Here is a 19,847-nt window from a genome sequence, read left to right as displayed (position 1 = left end):
TATCATCACTTAGAAAAAATGAGTGATAGTGTAATGTGGCATCATCATGTCTACTAGTCAATTAGTGATTGTCTGAAATCATAAAGTGACAGAGAATGAGCTCAAAAACATGGCATTGAAGCAGAAGTGGAAAGGGAAAATGCAGTGGGCAGGCATGGATATAATCAAAACCCAAAGAAGGTATATTTGTAGAAGTATTTGAGACACTGTGTTCTTTCTGAAAGCTCTTCCTTCACACCACATTGTATTAAGGGGGAAAATGCACCATGCAACTTGTAATATTGATGATCATCGCAAGGTGGACTTCTTACAGTTTTATTCACTTGATTCTACTACATGATGATAACTAATATATATTTGCTATCTCACTCTTCCCTCTTTTCTCCCACATTACTTCATATTTGTAAGGAGAAACTTGAAGAATAGGTATCTGTGTCATACTTTTGTTGGTGCATTTATATGTTTATATTTTTCCTTCTTAGGCATTCTCAGTCAAGAAATAACCAATATCTCAGCCAGAGAAGGAGATGAAGCCAGGCTTCCTTGCAGTTACAAAATCTCTGAAGGCAGATCTCTAGAATCTTACTATATCTACTGGCAAAAGCCTACCTTTGGTAAATCAGACCTGGTTGTGATTTCTTACAAGCATGGAAGAGAATCTGAATCTGAGAAGGACGTGCATTATAAAAACAGAACAAAGATGGATAAGCATAATCTTACACTTTCAATCTCCCCAGTGAAACTATCAGATATAGGCATATATAAATGTATTGCCATATTGCGAACTTCCAAAGAAGGGGAAGGATTTGCCAGTTTATCTGTGATAGGTAAGTATTAATCTGCTGACACAGCAGCTTTAATTACTTCTTTTCATATATATATATATATATATAATTAAAGATTTTTAAAAGGGAAGATAAAAACTAATACAAACTAATATAAAGTAAGAACAAGAAAAGAAAAATCAAAGAGAAAGCTAAAAGTGCAAGAAAGGGAAAAATGAAAAAGAAAAGATACAAGGAAGTAGCTTCCAATCTTCTTTACAGCAGTTATAAGTACAATTATAAATTTACCTCTTACTCTATAGTTATAAGATAACTGTCTTATTTGTATAATCTATCCTGTCTAATCATCAAATCCATAAATCATAAGTTCATTTTTTTTCTATTTTACACAAAAAGTCCATAAAGGATTTCCAGTCAGCAATAAACATAGATACTGACTTTTCTCTGATCAAAGAAGTCAGTTTAGCTATCGCAGTAAGTTCCATTCTCTTCACTAACCATTCCTCCATTATGGGTAGTGCTGAATCTTTCCATCTTTGTGCGTACAATAATCTCGCTGCAATTATAATAAACAAAAACTAAGTTCCATGACTTTTTTCCAACTGTTTGTCCATCAATCTCCCCCACAAAAAAACTCTGGTCTTAATTGTATATTAATCTTTAAAATTCTCTGAATCAGTGTGTGTTTGAATCCAGAATTTTCTAGCTTTTTTACACATCCACCAAACATGATAAAATGTCCCTTCTTGATATTCACATTCCAACATAAATTTGAAGTGCAAATTTATACATTCTAGACAATTTCTCTTGTGACATACACCAATTTTTTTTTTTAATTGTATGGCATAGCAGTTCGGTGTTCATGCTGCTTTTTTTCTTGCTGGGAAATCCTTGTGAGGTCCAGCAGCCAGATGTGTAGACTATTTAGCTGTGAGAAGTCACATTGCCCGGGGTGTACCACTCGGAGGCTAGTGTACATTGACTGGCCCAAGGTAAACCAGGAGTCTGTGAGTTCTAGTCCCGCCTTAGGCATGAAAGCCGGCTGGGTGACCTTGGGCGAGTCACTCTCTCTCAGCCCAACTCAGTGCAATGTAGACTAGCCTCCTCGTGGTACAACCCAGGCAGCATGACTTGTCACGGCTCAATAGTCTACACATCTGGCTCTCACATATACCAATGATACACCATTTTATAAAACTTCTCTTTAAGGTTATAACATACTGTAAATTTCAATCCTTTCAACCACATATTTTCCCATTGTTCCATTTGTATGTTAAAACAAAAAAATTAGCCCATTTTATCATATCTGTTTCACTTCTTCTGTTTCAAATTTCAATAAATGTTTATTTTAGCAATTACATGTTCATCATTTGTACACAATTCTGTATCAAACTCAGTCTTACAATGTTCAAACCAAAAAACTCTTTTGTCTACTTAAAATATTTATAATAACTGTAAATAAGAAAAACATTGACAACTATATCCCTCTGCCACATGTTCTTCTCCTGATTTTATTTACATTGCCCTTGACAAAATTCTAATATCTCATGATAAGTTAGCCATTTGTGTTTGCCTATTATTTCTTGTCTAGAAAATGCTTCTTGTGCTGAGAGCCACAAAGATGTTTTCAGGCACAACCTGGGTTTGTATCTATTCCATATTCTCAATATGGCACGACTAACATAATGATTTTTTTAAAATCCACATTAACCTTGACTTTACTGTACCATATATCCATGCCACCTAAATCTCAGGTTGTGCCCTTCTAACTCCCAAGAGCCTTCTATTTCTCAGCATCACCCACTCTTTCATTCAAACCAAACAGCAAGCTGTAAAATACAATTTCAAATTAGGTAGACCCAATCCTCCTCTTTCCTGTACCTCTTGTAACATCTTATATTTAATTTGTGCTTTTTTCCCCTGCCACACAAATTTAGATATATCCTTTTGCCACTGTTTAAATGGTGCATCAGTTGTCAAAACAGGTATTGTCTGAAACAAAAACATCGTTCTAGGCAAAACATTCATTTTTATCACAGACATTCTTCCCAGCAATGACAGTTGTAGTTTGTCCTGTCCTAACATGTCTTTTTTAACTTCATTCCATGTCTTAATACAGTTATTTTGAAATAACATACAGTTCATATTTGTCATAGTGATACCCAGATATTTTACCTTCTTCTCAATCTTAAAACCTGCTTTATTCATCAATTCTGTTTGATCTTCTATTTCCATATTTTTGTTAACATCTTCGTATTCTGTTTATTAATCTTGAAATCTGCTAATGCACTAAATTCTTTTAATTTGCCTGTTAATGTTTCAATTCCCTTTAAAAGATCTTCCAAAACCAACACCAAGTCATCTGCAAAAGCCCTTAACTTATAAGTTTCTTTTTAAATGTTTACTCCCACAACTCTCTCATCTTGTCTTATATCTCTATTCGGTATTCAGAATCAAATTAATCAAGAGTAGAGACAGTGGACATCCCTGTCTTGTTCCTTTTTGTATCTCACAGGGTTTTGTTAGATCTCCATTAACAATTATTTGTGCTTTGTGTGAAGTGTAAATCAATCTAACCCATTTTATAAAATTCTCTCCAAAATTTGTATCTTCCAAAACCTTGAACAAGAAAGCCCAGTTCAAATTGTCAAAGGCCCTCTCTGCGTCTAAGAAAATCAATGTGGCTTGTTTTTCATTAAGTTGTTCCAAATATTTCAAAATATTGAACACATTTCTAATGTTGTCCTTTAACTGTCTTTTAGGTAAAAACCCACATTGATCCTCATGGATAAATTCTTGCAAAATTATTTTCAGTCTATCAGGTAGAATCATTGTGAACAACTTGAAGTCATTATTCAGTAATGATATTGGCCTATGGTTTCTTGTGAAACTAAAATCTTGTCCCTCTTATGAATTAATACTATATTGGCCTCTTTCCAACTCTCTGGCATCTTTCTTATCTGTATGATAGAGTTCATCGTGTTTTGTAAAGGTTGTAAAAGTTCACCCTCAAAATGTTTATAATAAAAACCTGATAATCCATCTGGTCCAGACACCTTTCCTAGTTTAATCTTTTTTTATAGCTTCAGAAACTTCCCTTATTGTTATAGGTCCATTCATAACCTGTCTCTGTTTCCTCTGTAATCCTTGGTAAATTTTATTTCTTTATTTCTTGATATTCATCTATTTTCTCTAGAGATATGTCACTTCTTTTATACAAGTTGGAATAATATTGATGAAATGCTTTTTGTATGGCTGTGTTGTCCATTAATACATTATCCCCCTTTTGTAATTTCAATATAATTTTCTTTTTCTTTTTTTAGTTTTTATGCCAGCCACTTCCCTAGTTTGTATGCAAACTCAATTTTTTTTTGCTTTACATAATTCATTTTTATTTTCTATTTCTCTCACTGTTAACATAGATAATTGTCATTGTAAAAGCTTGATTTGTTGAGAAATACTTACCTTCTCTGGAAATTTCTTTAATTCTTCTTCTTTTTTCTTTATCTCATCCCAAATAGCTTCTGTTTTCTTTTGATTCTTCTTTATGAGTTCACTATTATGTTGTATAAAATAACCTCTAATAAAAGCTTTACTTGCATCCTAAACCATTCTTAAATCAGTGCCTTTACCTAAATTATTTTCAAAAATTCTTTTAATTTTTTTAATTTAATTAAATTCTCCACTATTACTTCTTTCTGTAGCAACATTTCCTTTAGTCTCTGTCTAAAAGAACTAGATTTTCTTTTATAAACCAAACTCACAGGATTATGAACCCAAAAAGTCTTTGCTGATATCTCTACTTTATAAACATTAATAGCCAAGTTCTTTGAAGTCCAAATCATGTCTATTCTTGAAAAGGATCTATCAGAACAGTAGGTGTACTCTCTTGAATTGTCCTTTTTTTGTCTCAATATATCAACCAACCCTAAATTGTCCATCAGATCAAAGAAAACTTTTGGTAATTTGCCCTGATTTTAATATCTTTCTTGGAAGTTCTGTCCAGTTGTGGGGCGATCAATCCATTTCAATCCCCCATCAAACACTTAATCTCTCCATATGTTTCTTATAGAACAAGACTTTGTCTTCATTTGGGGCATACATTCCCAGTATTGTCTTAGTCCCATGCAAATTAACTTCCACCCTAACAAATCTACTATGGTCATGAGTCAGTACAAGTTCTGTTTTTAACTGGGGATTTATATACAAAACAACTCCATTTCTTTTTCTTTCTTTTTTGTTCTTGCTGAAATAAATTCTTTACTCACATTTTTATAAATCAAATATTTTATGTCCCTTTTTCCTAATATACGTCTTTTATAGGCGAATACCTTTTTTTAATTTTTTCAAATAATGAATTGTTTTCTTCTCTTTTGAGGAACATTTTCTTCAATTATATTCCACGTTAAGCATTTGATATCCATAATCAAGCCAAAAAAATTAGAAAAATTGATGCGTGTAGGTCCTAGTTCAGTATCATCCCTTTCAGTTTCCTATTACACCTGCTGGAGTTTTTGTGTAGTCTCATATGACACCTCCATTTGAATCTCTTCCAATTCTTCTTAATTTTTTTCTAGAAATTCCCTTGCTTTCCAGACAGAATTCAATTGACACTTCTGTTGTTTAAAAGTAAAAATCACGCCTTCCAATTTGTCCCATTGAAATGGAATCTTCTTCTGCTTTAGTCTCTCAGTAAAAAAATACTTTTCTCTTACGCAAGATTCTAATAGGAATTTCTTTAAAAACAATTACATCTGTATTATCAAGATTCAGTCTTGCATTAAAATGCTGCTACAAAACTTGATCCCTTGTCTTCTTGACAAACTGCAGCAAAACATTGTTTGGAACATTTCATATTCTCAGATCTTGTATTTATTCTATATACTTTATCAATTTCTGCCTCTGTATTTTCCTCATCCCAATCCCAAAAAAATTGTTAAAGCCTTAATAATGTTTTTTCTAATATCTTCACTGGAATCCTCTGGGATTGCTCTAAATCTCAAACGAAATGCCTTCTCTCTCATTCCAATAGAGCCAGATAATCTAGTTCACTTCCAACTCTCTTGTCTACAACTTCTGTCTTACTCTCCAAAATTTCCACTTTGCAATTAATTTGGTTTACATCTCCGGACACTTTAGCACTTTCCATCTTCTTAACTTCTTCTTTCATCTCTTTCATCTTTACAAGTCTTTCATTCATTTTTTTTCAAAAGCTGTCAATTTAGTATCAAGTAGTATTCAGCTAACTTATTGCCCAGTTGCTCAAACATTTTCTAAACCAAATGTGGCGTAATTCCTCTCTCTCTGGGTTGATCTAGAATCCTATCCTACCCCTCTACTATTTTTGCCGCCTTTTGGTGGCTGCCATTATGCTATTATAATCCAAAAATGAAAGTGTCTCAAACATGGGAAAGAGAAAAGGCAAGCTTTCCCCCTTTTTTCTATTTTGGCTTCCTGTGCCCTTAATAATTCTGTCTCAAATGGCACTCTGTAGTTACAGTCAGCATCACCGTCTGGCTAATATTACCTTTATCTTTTGTTTTGTAAAATCCACCAATTGTCTGCATTCTTTAATAGTAAACAAAAAACATTCCCCCAAGGTCTGGTTCATGTGTCTATTTTAATTCCAATTTGTTCAAAAGCACTTTCACCAAAAAAGAATCTTTCAAAATAACTATCCCTTTCATCCATTTTAAACTTTCTCTTTTTAAGCTTTTTTTCCCTTTGTAATCCAGAAAGAATGTTAACTCACCAAGTGGAATTTTCTTATCCTGCCAGTCAAAAAAATCTTTAGTTGTAAATTAGTTATATATGAAACTGCTTAATAAATTAGACTCGTGCAAACCTTATGTCCATATAGGCTGCATTACAGCTGTGAGCTTTATTGAAATGCATCGACTTCCAGCCACTCAAGTCATAAGCCAACCACAAAAACCTCAGTTCCTGCAGTCTACTCATGAGGAGCAGCTGTCTGGAGTGCAAGTGGGCGATCTCACAGTCGCTCCTTTTTCTGGACAGACTGCACCAGCCAGAATTCCCTGTCAGCTGCTGCTATCCGCAACAGTGCCACCCCCATTCCTTCAGGGACATCTAGTTCGCCATGAATCCTCACCGGAAGCCAGCATCTTTAATTACTATAGAAACAGTCAAGGCTTAATATCCAGTCTGTTTTGCCATAGCAGTAATAACAATGTGAGCTGCCTTTTTGCTTTAGACATTCTCTATGTAAACGTAATCAAGCATATACCTCTTCAAAAGTAAGCTTCACTGAATTCAAAATAAAATAATTAGGAATGTGGACTGCTGGACATTGCTGTTGAAATGAGATACAGAGTTCCATTTGTTTCTTTTTTTCTGCTTCCACTAGTCACATTACCCATGTAGAACGGATCATTTGGATTGTTTATGTGTTTGTTCTAATTAACAACATTTTGATTTGGGGGTTATAAAGCATAGTGGTATAACCTGCTGGCTGTATGAGGTCCCTCAGGCCCATTTTTGTAGCTATGGAGTACAGAATCAGGTGCAAATTTCCTCTGAAATACTTAAAGAGGCCAAATGGATTGCACACAGGACACATGATAGATCATATTTAAATCTCAGATGCCTCAGCAATATTTTGAACAGATTGCACATTATGGACTTGAGGCTGGACAGAAGACTAGGTCATGCAGTTCAAAAGATGCTTTAGTGCTATCTCAAGTATGTGTGGTAATCAGGAGTGGAATCTTGCATGAAGAAATGGGAAATGGTAGAGAAAAAGAAAAAGTGGAATTGTTCTTTCTTGATCTCCAATATCATTTTGGAACATGAATGGGTCTTTGACGGCTGCTGCAGCTGGAAAAAAAAGACAGACAAGAGCAAACAATGAATAGAAACAACCCTTCATACTCCTATATAGGCACATCTTCCTATACCCTTAATTGTGTCATAGGATGCTACAGTAACTGGGTTTTTTATGCCATGTCATCACGACATTGCCTTTGTTTCATCCTTAGTCCATGGCTGAAGCAGCTTAAAATAGTTTTTAAGCTGTTCCAGTTATAGTGTTTTTTGTTCTTGAAATACGCTGTGGATATTATAAAGCAAATTTCATAAGCAGCTTGGTTGCTGAGTGGTAAGGTGTGATCTGCTCAGTATCTACTGGCTATGTTAGGTTACTGGGGGCACCTTCCCTCCCCTCCAGGTGCTGAGAGCTGCCCTCTGAGGCTCTTTTGACCTTGGCTGCAGATGAGACTGTCTTACCTGCCTTATACAGAGATTTCCACCTGAGTCATGCCAGACTGGAGCTTTCCAAAGGACTTGTCAGATTATATGCAGGCTCTTTTTAAAGTGAGAGGACTAGTTCAGTGCTGCATAGAAGGCCAATTGAAACTGGGAGAGAGATGGGTTTTGCCTGCGAGCTGTTGCTGGCTCTGTCACTGTTGGGTACATTCTGTTAGTAAGGGGTTTCATGTGACCATATTTTTATTGCTTTTATTATGTGGGGGCTGGAGTGGGGTGGCACTATTTGCCTACTCCATTTGAGTTCCATGGGTGTCCATGGGCTACTTCTGGGTGCTGCCAGCCAGGAAGATTAAAAATGGGCTCACTGCATTGTTAATCCCTTGAAGCACTAGTCAAGAATGGACTTACTTATTATTGATCCCTCCTGCTACTCCCTGCACCTCTCGGCTATAACTCTGACCTGTCAGCTCAGCTATTTTTAGACATGGATTTAGTGCTAGATCTGTGTTCATAAAAGGTTGGAGACATCACAAGTTCAGAACACCTCCATACCTGTAGTTGTCAGTTGGGAAGTTTGACAGGTGATTTAATACACTGCTTCCAACACCTGACTACACTCATCCAGTGCTGCCCTACGTTAGGTGATGGGAGCAGATAATGCTTGAAATGGGCATTATCACATCACAATGAAAGATCTACCCTTTTGTACTTGTACTAAATTTGGGAAGGAAACTTTATTCCAGTATATGTTGTAAATATTGCAAATAAAAAATAATTTTGTTATTGGTAACTTCAGATTTACTATAGTAAAAAAGTGGAAAGTTATTTTTTTTCTTTTTCTCCTCTATAGATTAATGGTATTTAAAAGTGTGGAAAATAGCATTGACCCCAAAATTAGCACAATAGCAAAGAGTTTCAGAGAATCTTTTACTTAAGATAGTTTACTTAAATTTGGTATTTATTTTTTTAGGCATCTTAACAATTCTTAATGACTTTCATCTGCACAAAAGTTGCTTAGGACAGAAATAATATGGATGCTTAAAAATTTGTAGCCCTCCTTAAAGATTACAATTATGTATACTCCAAAACTGTTCATTATTTTGCAATTTTTCCTTTCATATTTTTTAATCATTAATATTTTAAAAGGAAACATCCAAAGGCCAAGCAAGATTCTTACACAGATTTGCCAGCCCAACTTTTCAGCTGGTTTTTGATTACCTATTAATTCTTAATGATTTACAGTTAGAAGACGTCACTATAAAATAGTTCTGAAAAGGCATCTGGACTAGCCCCCTCCTTATTATAATATGGTGAATTGATTTGACAGGAAGATTATTTTTCCCCCCAAATAATTTATGTGTGAATTGAGCAGAGGTTATCTTAGAACTATACATAGAAGAAGAATAGAAGCAACATTTAGCAATAGTGTAAATAGTGACAGGTGAAAGTAGCTGCAGATATCCCTGCTGCAAAGCTTGGATGCTTTGAAAATCAGTTTGATGATCTTCTGCTCCTTGGGAGGGATCCACTTCTCTAATGGAGGAAAGTAACCTTGTTCTGGAATGTCTCATAAGAGCTTCTGTTTCTTTTCTTTCCTTCTCCTGCCAGTCACCTGTTCATCTAGTTTCACCTCCATCCGGTTATGTCCCCTCACCTTTTTCCTTCTCTTCCCAATACAGTTACCCTTCTGTTTAGGCCACTGCCCTTCCTTCCTTCCTTCTTGTTGTCTCTGCTGAAAAGAAAGATGGGAAAATATATGCCTCCTTGCATAATTTCTATCTGTGTTATATAATGGTTTGTGTGTAAGGGGTGCAAGAGAGGGTAAAACATGGTTGGAATATTAAGCTGATATGTGCACACATTTATTGGGAGGATGAATCCCCAGGATCAGTTTCAACTAAGCTGGCAAACTTAGATGGACAAAGTGGAAAAGCTGGGCACTGAACAGAACTGATGTATGCATTTATTTTTTCCTGTCTAGTCTGCCTGCCTGCTTATTATTTATTTCAAGTGATTTTATGCTGCTTCAGTCAAGAAAGAAATCTAAGTGTCTTACAAAAGCATTATACAACAAATTATACAATGTATATTATGTATAAAATAATATATATTATATTTGAGAGCCAGTTTGGTGTAGTGGTTAAGGCACCCAGCTAGAAACCAGGAGGCCATGAGTTCTAGTGCTACCTTAGGCACAAAGCCAACTGGGTGACCTAAACAACATAAACAACATCACTTTAAACCACAATATTACCACCACCCTTAGCAGCACACACATACCTTTGTGGTACATATTTTGGATTAATTACTGAATATCTACTTAAATCATTAAGTTTTCACTGCTGTTCAAAAAAGATTAACAGTGAATATGCTATCTTATTTTGGGGGAAACAATTCCACAGAAGGGGAACTTGGCAGAGTTTTCTAAAACTTTTGTTTAAGACAGTTTTCTTAAATTCAGGATCATCAATGACAGTGTTCAACTTAGGGTTTCATGTGTACAAATCTGCTTGAGCAAATTCTACCCATATTAAACTATTGTTTGCATACAAGTCATATTCAGTAATACCTTACTGTCTTTTCTGTTTCTTCCAGCTCCATTTAGTAAGCCTATCATCCAGTATAATTCATCCAGTGATCGCTGTGACCCAACAGAGTTGACACTGAGCTGTTCATCTCATGGAGGTTCTTCATGGCCAAAGATGTATGGATTTGTCAATAAAAAAGCAGTGAATTGGACCTCCACTGTCACAGACAACAACCAATATAAACTTTTTAATATTACTGGCACCTTGCAGTTAAACATGACAGAAAATATGTTGGTCCAGTGCACAGTCGTATTTTCAGATTTCCAAGTGTCAACCAACTTTAGCTTGAGTAAGTTCCCTCCATTTTATATAAAGGCAATATTATTTGATTGTATAACATAGTAACTGAGTAAATGACAAAAGCCAAGCCTATTTGAATTAATAATAATCAAACAAAGAATCTTATTTCTGTATGAAAAATCCTCTTGTGCTTAGGAAGAAATTGAATTGGATCCTGAGTTACTCATGTTTAGTCACTCAGATTCATGGAAAGTAAATGACTCACAGCCCATTGATTTAAATTGATTTATTCTAGGTAAAGGTAAGCCTGGTCCAATTGTACAGTATATTGCCATTCTTCTTTTCAACCATTCATTGCTACCAATTATTATTTCCTATTTGATCAGATGAAGAGACACTTCTGCACTTTACTGAATCTTTGAGAGATAGTAAAAGTGCAAGCAAAAGTTAGTAGCTGTAACTGTTAGCTAAACTAGTGAAAACAGTACTGAACATAGTTTGAAATAAATTTGAATATTCCTTCTTTGATGTGTGGTTATAGCTGATATTCTTCCTGTGCTTCAGCTTGGAGAATGATGTCATTTTGTTCGTCATAAATTTAAAATATATGGAAACAGTACTTGCTCTCTTAGATTCAGGTGGATAGTCATCATAAGAAACAGAAAAGCCTGGTTTCTACATGTATGCAGATTTCAGATTTTACTAGGCAGGATATCTAATAAAAAACCTGAGATAAGGGAAAAAAGACAAGGTCTTTTTACGCTGTAGTTGCTTGATTCCCATGTGTAAACTGGCTGGAAAAGAAGCCAGCTTAAGAAATTTCTTTCTGGATTCAACCCCACCCTCCTGCACTTCAGTCACAGTGAGGACTTGATATCCTGCAAGGAACACAGCCCCCAGTTAGTAGATTGCCCAGCTTCATCCCTCCCACCTATGCTGGGAAAACCAATTGCTTTCCTTTCTGTGGGTGGATCTTCAGGACATGTAGTTTTCATTGACAGACTTTTTGTATAAGTCCCCTCCATTTTATCTCCTCTGTACATGACACCTTCCAATATGATGTGTCCACTAATAGACTGGTAAAAGAGAAAAGAGAACTACTTTACCCTTTTTCCTATGAGTTGAGGTAGAAAGGGAAGGGAACCTTTTACTATTCTACAGCTCTATGTTTCACCAGTCACCAAGGGGTGGAGGATGGAGAGAGATTCACCAATCAACTCTCTTCGGAAAGGGGAAGGCAATCCAGCAGCCCAGCCAAAATGGCTATGGAAGATAGTGACCAGTAATTGGAAGGGAGCGGACATTCCTGCCACAGTGCACAGTAGCCAGATGGAGGGAAGCATTGCAGGAGAACAAGATAGCACCACTGTGCCAGCATAAGCTGGAAAACAATAGGAGAATTGCTTTCATAGTGAATTGGAGGCAAAGAGAGGATAATGTTATGTGTTCCTGTAGTTGAGAAACATTTAGTGGCCTGTACTTGCACAACCCAGTCATGCAAATTTGTCTATAGCTATGACTAGTTTGCACCATTCACTTAGAGGCCCCATAGGTTTCTAGCCTTGTAAATTATTTTCACTTCATTCATACACAACTTCACACATTGTCTTTTGTTCTTTAAGCTTCTCCCTTTTTTTTAATCATACAACTACAACTTTTTCAGTTTTTTCCTTTTTTTTTTAAATCTCTTGACCCATTCACTCTTCCTTCATATTTTTATTTTACTGAAAGTCCTTATTCTTGTGTAAGTTGATAAAATACTCTAGCTTCATGGAGACTATATCACAATGCTATATCATGGAACCAATAATTTCTTCACAGTGGGCCTGAATTTTTCAGTAATATTTTCAACTTTTATTTCAGATAAGACAACGAAGTGTCTTAAACCCACATTGCCACCATTGACTCCATTTGGGATCATCATTTCTTCAGCAATGATCCTGATTTTCCTTCTAGCTGTGGTACTGCTAGTAACACTCCAATACTACTGTAAGTACTGATACATCTGTCACTAGCCAGTGCAGTGTTGAGATCCAGTATGAAATGATAGAATAGTAATCAGTGAGGTCATAAGGCCGCAATAGACTCTGAGAATATGCAATCTTGTACAATTGTCCCCAGGGCCGCAACTAGGGTCTGTGTCACCCGGGGCAAACATGGATTCCGCACCCATTTTGGCGCCCCCCCAGCACTCATTTTGGCACCCCACCAGTGCGGCGCCCGGGGCACATGCCCCGGTTGCCCCCCAAGTTGTGGCCCTGATTGTCCCTCCCCCATTTCCTGAAAGTTCATCAGCATTCAGCAACCTTACCCAGGAATGTCCTGAGATCTCAAGCAAGAATGATGAAAAATATGATGAAACATGAGATTATAATCTAATGGCATTTGGTGTTTTTGCAAGATTTTGGCCCTTCCTTTTTAATGTTTATAACTGTCGCTTTGGTGAGTATCAAATCCTCTGATGCCCTAAAGTACGATATTTCTAATTCTTGTGATATGGAAATAAAATACAAAAGGTAAACAGACTGACAATTAAGTTCTTAACAAAGCAGTTGCTAGATGTGATGCATTCACAGGAATGTACTGTATATGCAGTTGTATAAAGGATTGGGCTATGAACTCAGCCTTGACCCTTACGGCCTCTGACCTCCACATGTTCAACCAGAAATTATGAAATCTAGTTGTATTCATATTTACTTGAATACATTTATTACTATGCAAATATAGGTTTCCATCTTATCTAGAATGCTAATAAAGCACACAGATGTATGAGGTCTTCAGTCATGGTTGAAGAGTAGAGTGCAGGGGAAGGGTACAGACATTCCTACTTTAGACATTCCCACTTTAACACATATAGAGTAGTAAGAGTAGTTTGCCTCTGTTATATCCTCAAGGAAATAGAGCTGAACCATTTAATGAATCCTAGTTCATCAGTTTTGCTACTAAATCAATCTTCGCAATTCACATAAGTTAGCAAAAACAGAATATCTAACAAGCATCCCCTGGCAAGTTTCAATTATTTATTTTTTTATTTATCCAGTTTATGTGTATAAATAAATTATATGGATATATTCATTCATTTACATTTCTGCTTTCAAACTTCCAGTTCATTTCCTTTTCATAGTGACTGGCCATTTTTCAGTAGGGCATTGTTAACTAGAGGGCATGTTTCACAGGTGGAAGGTGGATTAATCCTTTTGTTGGGAAAATAGCATTATCACAATAGATGTGGGGATATAGTTGATGGATAAGTTTTCTGCAGCATTTAGTTCTTGAGTTTGTATCATTACGGTATGATCTGTTTTTGCTATGTTTTAGGTTATGTGCTGACTGTATTCAGCTACAGTCTGACTGTATTCAGCTACAGCTTCAGCTATTCACACAAATGTTGTGAAAATAAGGCTATAGGATCTGGGCTGCAATTTTTTTTTTTAAATCACCTGTAATTTTTTAAAACCACCATGTAATTTTTGAAGAGCAAAAACAACAGAATTCTATTGTTATAAAATATATATTTTTTCTCTACTGCCCTTCCATCTAATGGATTTTGGATTGCAGTTACCAAAGTTCAGGGCATAATAATTATGTGCATGTGTTTATGGTGCCACAAGTCTCTCTTATTTTTGCAGCAAGTGACTGATACAACTGTCTTTCTGGAAATCTCTTCTTCTAAGAACTTTGAAAAGTAAATAAATAAGCTTTTAAAAATCCCCTCTATTATTAATCTGCAATTTTGAAAATAAAACTTGGTCTTTAAGAGTGAAGTGATTGTTCCTTCTTTGTGTGGTTGTGGATTTCAGAGAATGTTGATCTTTGTTCTATTCGGCTAGTGGTTAAAGAGGGAATTCTCTTGGAGGTCTGTTTCAGCATCTATAATATGTAGGCAGATATTCTCTGTGTTTTTCCAGTGTTAGGCAAAGGCATCTATCTGTAATATATGGAACCAGATGAAACAAAATGCTGTGTTCTTGTTTGCATCATTTTTATCTGTATAAATAGGAATTGGTTGTCAAATATAAATAAATAACGCTATGTATATGTTGGAAAAAACATGTTAATAAGAAATCCACATATAAAAGCAAATCTTTGTTATAATTATTACTTACAGTATGATGCTTACTGTGTATGATTTGGATCCATATAGATGTGAGAACATTTTTCTATGAATTCTGCATTTTTCAGATAAATTGATAATGCACTCTGCAAGTGCTATCTTTTTCTAAAATTTACAGCACAATCCTTTCCATGATTATTCAGAAATAAGTCCATGTTTCAATGGAATATAGTCAGAAGTAAAGCTACAGAATTATTCAGCTATGACTTTGCAGCAATGTAGAAGCTGCCTGGAAAGGTTTGCAATGCCTATTTTATGGCTGCTCACCTGATGAAAACTTTTGTTGACAAAAGTTTAATACTGAACATATATTGGAATCATTTTTGCTGTATCTGGTGGAAGATAACCTAGAACAACTTTAGGCAGGCTAACAAATTATTACCTTGTCATATACGTATGAAGAGGTGTGGGGAAAAAGGCTAGTCAGCGTCCACCACATATGCTTGACAAGACTAGTGTCAGTCTCTTCTTACAGTGAGCCACCAGCCCAGCCACATCTTAGTAATGGATCTGGCTGTAGATGATCATACTAAGGAGATCAAAAGTCAGCTGGTTTTGTTTTGTTTTTCAATAATTTTTATTAAAGTTTATATAAAACAGATAAAACCAATCCAAAGAAAAACCTAATACAAAAATACATTAAAAATATATTTTAAAAAGTGCAAAAAAGAAAAAGGAAAAAAAATCCCCAAAAAGAGAAAAAAAGAAGCTTCCCCCCGTTATCCCCAGCAAATATATACAACCTTAACAACTTACCACTGTCTCTTAAAATACTACCAAATACATTTTCATTCCATATTTCACCCCATATTGTATAAACCCATCTCTAAATCCTCAGCTCTCCTTATTAATCAACAAAAGGTGTAAAAGTTAACAGACATAACTAACGACATAAACATTTAGTCCCCCTTTCCATTTAAACACAGCATTTAAACATAATTCCCCTAATCCATAATAATCCCTTATTTGTAAATCAAATATAGTAACATAGCCATTACAAACTAATCAATTACACCCAATTGTACATTTCCTGAAAAACCTATCCAGTCAAACAGTACCAAAAATAACAACCCAATACTTAACCATAATCAAATAAACCAGTTTTGTACTTTTCCTTCCTCCCATCATTCCTTGAATCCCATAAATAAAGTTCTAACATCTGCTTTATTCTATTCTCAAAATCCTTGTCATCTTTGTCAAGTCCACATGTATCACTGTATCCACTCATGTAAGTCTCTTATATTCCATTTTAAATGAATAATCCACATCTCTCTTCTGGAACATTATTTGTACATCTTTAATTTTTAAATATCCATCAAATTCCTTTTGTAAATCCAATATTTCCATCTATTTCTTATAAGTTATAATTTTTAAGTCCACCTTAAAAGCTGTTTCATTTACCGTTGAAGGAACTTGGCTCTCTTCCATAAGAACTTTTGGTTCCAATATAGGATTAAATAATCCAAGCATTTCTTGAGCTAGCTTGTAAAATGTTTCCTTTAAAGTAGCCAACTGGTGCTTTCTAGCAATTGACCTTCAAAGCTTTGTTTTCAAGTTGGAGTATAAACATAATGTTCTTTCCCACACCAGAGGATCTTAATTAACTTCATCTTTCTTTCAATTAATTACATCCAAATCCTTAGCATTTAAAAACTTAAACAACAACAACAACACTATAGTCTCCCTTTTGTTATATACTACAAAAAATAAAGATCTTACAAAGCTGGAAAAACATAATTTTCTTTCTTTCTAATTGGAATGAAGAGAAACTCACCCAGTGAATACCCAACTTGAGGCTCTGAATGTTTTCCAATCTAAAAAAAAAAATCAACTCCAAGGTGATTAAAAAGATGAGGTTTGGATGAACTTTGAGTCCTTAAAAAGGCTACATTAATGCCTCAGAGCATGATGAAACTCATGACTCCCAGCTGATCACAAGCGCTGCAAAAACATCATCTGTGCTGCCAACTCACACACACACACAAAAACAGCTGTCCAGAATGTATGAGGGTAATCTCAAGATCTCTCTTTTATCCAGAGAGAGTTATCAGCAGTCTGGATTTCACATCCAGCTGCGTTTCAGCCTCAGTGTCTCCTACAAAGCGTGTGGCATCAGTTCTCCAGCCTCACCAGAAGCATTCTCCCAAAATTCATCTGGTTTTGGAGTTAACGGAGCCCTATCCATTTTCTCCAGGAACTGTCTGGTAACCCCTGAGCCTTGGCACCAGGAAAGTACTAACAAGGTTATACATATCACTAGCAGACTTCCTATTGGACTTCCTATTGGAAGTCTGCTAGTGATAAAATCTGTTATCATCGGAGATAAAATCTGTTATCGGAGTAGAGACTGGTTTACAGTCTTGCATAATAAAATCCTCTAGGAGCTTTTAAATTTTACTACGTTGGTTTAACAGAAAGCTACCATCCTTCTCCCTGTATATTTCCAAACCTAGGTAATTTGTTACAGTTCCAAGGCTTTTTAACGTGAAATGGCTTTTCATGCAGGCTTCAAAATCAAGCCTTTGTTTTTCTGATGTGAACAGCAGCAGATTATCAACATAAATGCACAGATACATACAGCCTTGTTTGTCTTTCTTCATATATACACATGGATCTGCTTTTCCTTTTTCAAAACCAAAATTTTGCAGTTTTTCATCTAATTTTTGGTTCCAGGATCTAGCAGCTTGTTTTAACCCATAGATTGACTTCTGCAGTTCACAGACTAGATTCTCCCCTTTTTCATGGCCAGGGGGTTGCTGCATGTATAATTTGTGGTCTAAATCACCATAGAGAAATGCAGTTTGAATGTCATAGTGGTGAACTGACATTCCCTTGAGTGCAACAATTTTTAACAGTAATCTAATTGATTCACCTTTAGTAACTGGTGCAAAAGTCTTGTCAAAGTCTAAATCTTTCCTTTGAGTGAACCCTTTTGCAACCAACCTTGCTTTATATTTTTGGATTTTGCCATCAGCATCCCTAAACAGCGTTCATTTGGAGGTAGATTTACCAATTTCCATGTTTTATTTTCTTTCAAGGATGCTAACTCCTGTTGCATGGCAGAATGCCAATTTTGTGCAATCTCAGGTGGTAAAGCATTCACTTGTTCTAAAAACTCAGGTTCTGTGAATATGTGAAAAGCCTTTACTGTTTCAGCCTGAAAACGTGATGGAGGAATGCCTTTATTACTTTTCTGAGATCTGCGAGGTAATACAGGGCTTAAATTTTGACTCCTATCACTTTCCTGAGAAGCATCTGTATCAGACAGATCTTCAGTTTGCTTTTCTGGTTTAATGTCCTCATGAGGCAAAAGATCACCATCAGCAAGTCCTTGCTGTTCTCTTGTGGCAGTCAGATCAACTGGAGAGCTAGAGTTTAATCTCCCCAAGTTTTGTTCAGCAAAAGAAGCACTTTTGCTAATTATTAATTTCTCTCCCATTATGAACCTGTAGCTCCTTTGGCTTTGTTCATAGCCAACAAAGATGGCTTTCTTTGTTGTGGGGCCTCCTTTCCTTCTCTGTTGTTTTGGAATATGAACCCATGCAGTGCTACCAAACACTCTGAGATGGTTTACCTTTGGTTTCACACCATAAAACAAATGGAATGAAGTGTCCTGAATCACAGAGTTATACCATCTGTTTTGTACATAACAGGCAGTAGATATTGCCTCTCCCCAATACTTAAAAGATAAATGTGAATCTTTAAGCATGCATTCCATCGCATTTTGCAAGGTTCTGCCCTTTCTTTCAGCAACACCATTTTGCTGAGGGGTGTAAGGGTTAGAAAGAATTTGTTCTATCCCCTTTTCCGCTAGGAACCTTTTGAATTTATGAGAAAGGTACTCCCCTCCTCTATCACATTGGAGTGCAGATACAGGCCTAGGGAATTTTCCATTTGCCCATGTCACAAAACCTTTAAATTTCTCAAATGCCTCATCTTTGTTTTAAGATGTAGATAAATGTGTATCTTGAGAAATCATCAATGATGGTCATTGCATACCTCGCTTGTCCAAGACTTGGAGCGAAAGGACCAATAATGTCAGAGTGTACAATTTCCAAAGGTCTAGTTGTAACTCTGTCACTGTGCTTACTCACAGAAGCTTTTAGTGTTTTGCATTCTTTGCAAACTACACAATCTAAGTATTTGTCGCAGAGTTTTATCTTTAGGTCAGCACACAGCTGTGGCATTTGTGCTATATACTTGAAATTAGCGTGACCAAATCTCCTGTGCATCAGGTGTACACATTGGTCATGATATGGAGTGTTGCCAACTGCAGCCTTGCAGCTTGGCTTCCTTGCATTTTGCACAATGTACAAGGAGTCTTTTAATATGCCAGTAGCACACAATTTTCTATTTTTACGTATCTCACAACCATTTTTCTTAAATGTTATGACATACCCTGTTGCAGCCAATTGTGCCAGATAAAAGGCTTGATTGTAAATTTGGCACATACAACACGCCTTTTACAGTTTCTCCCAAGCAGGATAAATACAAGTCACCTTGTCCCATAATTTTGGTCACAGACCCATCAGCCAAAGATACACTTTGTCTCTCAGTTTTAGACAGTGACACAAAAGAGCTTTTACAATTACATAAATGACAATTGGCCCCAGAATCTAACACCCATACATCAGAATTACCCTTCTCAGCAACCTGTGCAATTTGGGTTGTCTGAAGAGCCTTCTTTTGTGTTGCCCTTGTGTTCTTCTTCTCTGTCTTTCTACTCTTGGGTCTTAAGGCACAGTGTTTCTGCAAATCTCCAGCTGAACCACAAGTGAAACATCGCTGGCTGGCTAGCACTGTGGCCTCAGCTTCCTTTCCCTTCTTTTCCCTTGTTTTCTGGTACTGCAGCTTTCCAGAAGAGATGGGGGGGGGATCTTTCCTCTCTCTTCT

At 36.1% G+C, this 19,847-nt stretch overlaps 1 protein-coding gene across 1 annotated transcript in view; it reads left to right on the top strand.

The window, feature by feature from the left end:
- The window catches only part of LOC134499025 (CD276 antigen-like), a 35,835-nt gene that overhangs the window by 12,450 nt on the left and 3,538 nt on the right, over positions 1–19,847 (top strand). Inside the window, exons 2-4 of the mRNA XM_063305520.1 lie at positions 483–827; positions 10,608–10,889; positions 12,704–12,829. Of these exons, the coding sequence (XP_063161590.1) occupies positions 483–827; positions 10,608–10,889; positions 12,704–12,829 (753 nt within the window). The remainder of the gene's footprint in view (positions 1–482; positions 828–10,607; positions 10,890–12,703; positions 12,830–19,847) is intronic.

This window comes from Candoia aspera, chromosome 5 (assembly GCF_035149785.1).
Source record: "Candoia aspera isolate rCanAsp1 chromosome 5, rCanAsp1.hap2, whole genome shotgun sequence".
NCBI classification, from domain to species: Eukaryota; Metazoa; Chordata; class Lepidosauria; order Squamata; family Boidae; genus Candoia; species Candoia aspera.
Note: the sequence above shows the minus strand (reverse complement) of the source record. Positions and strands in the feature narration are given on the sequence as shown.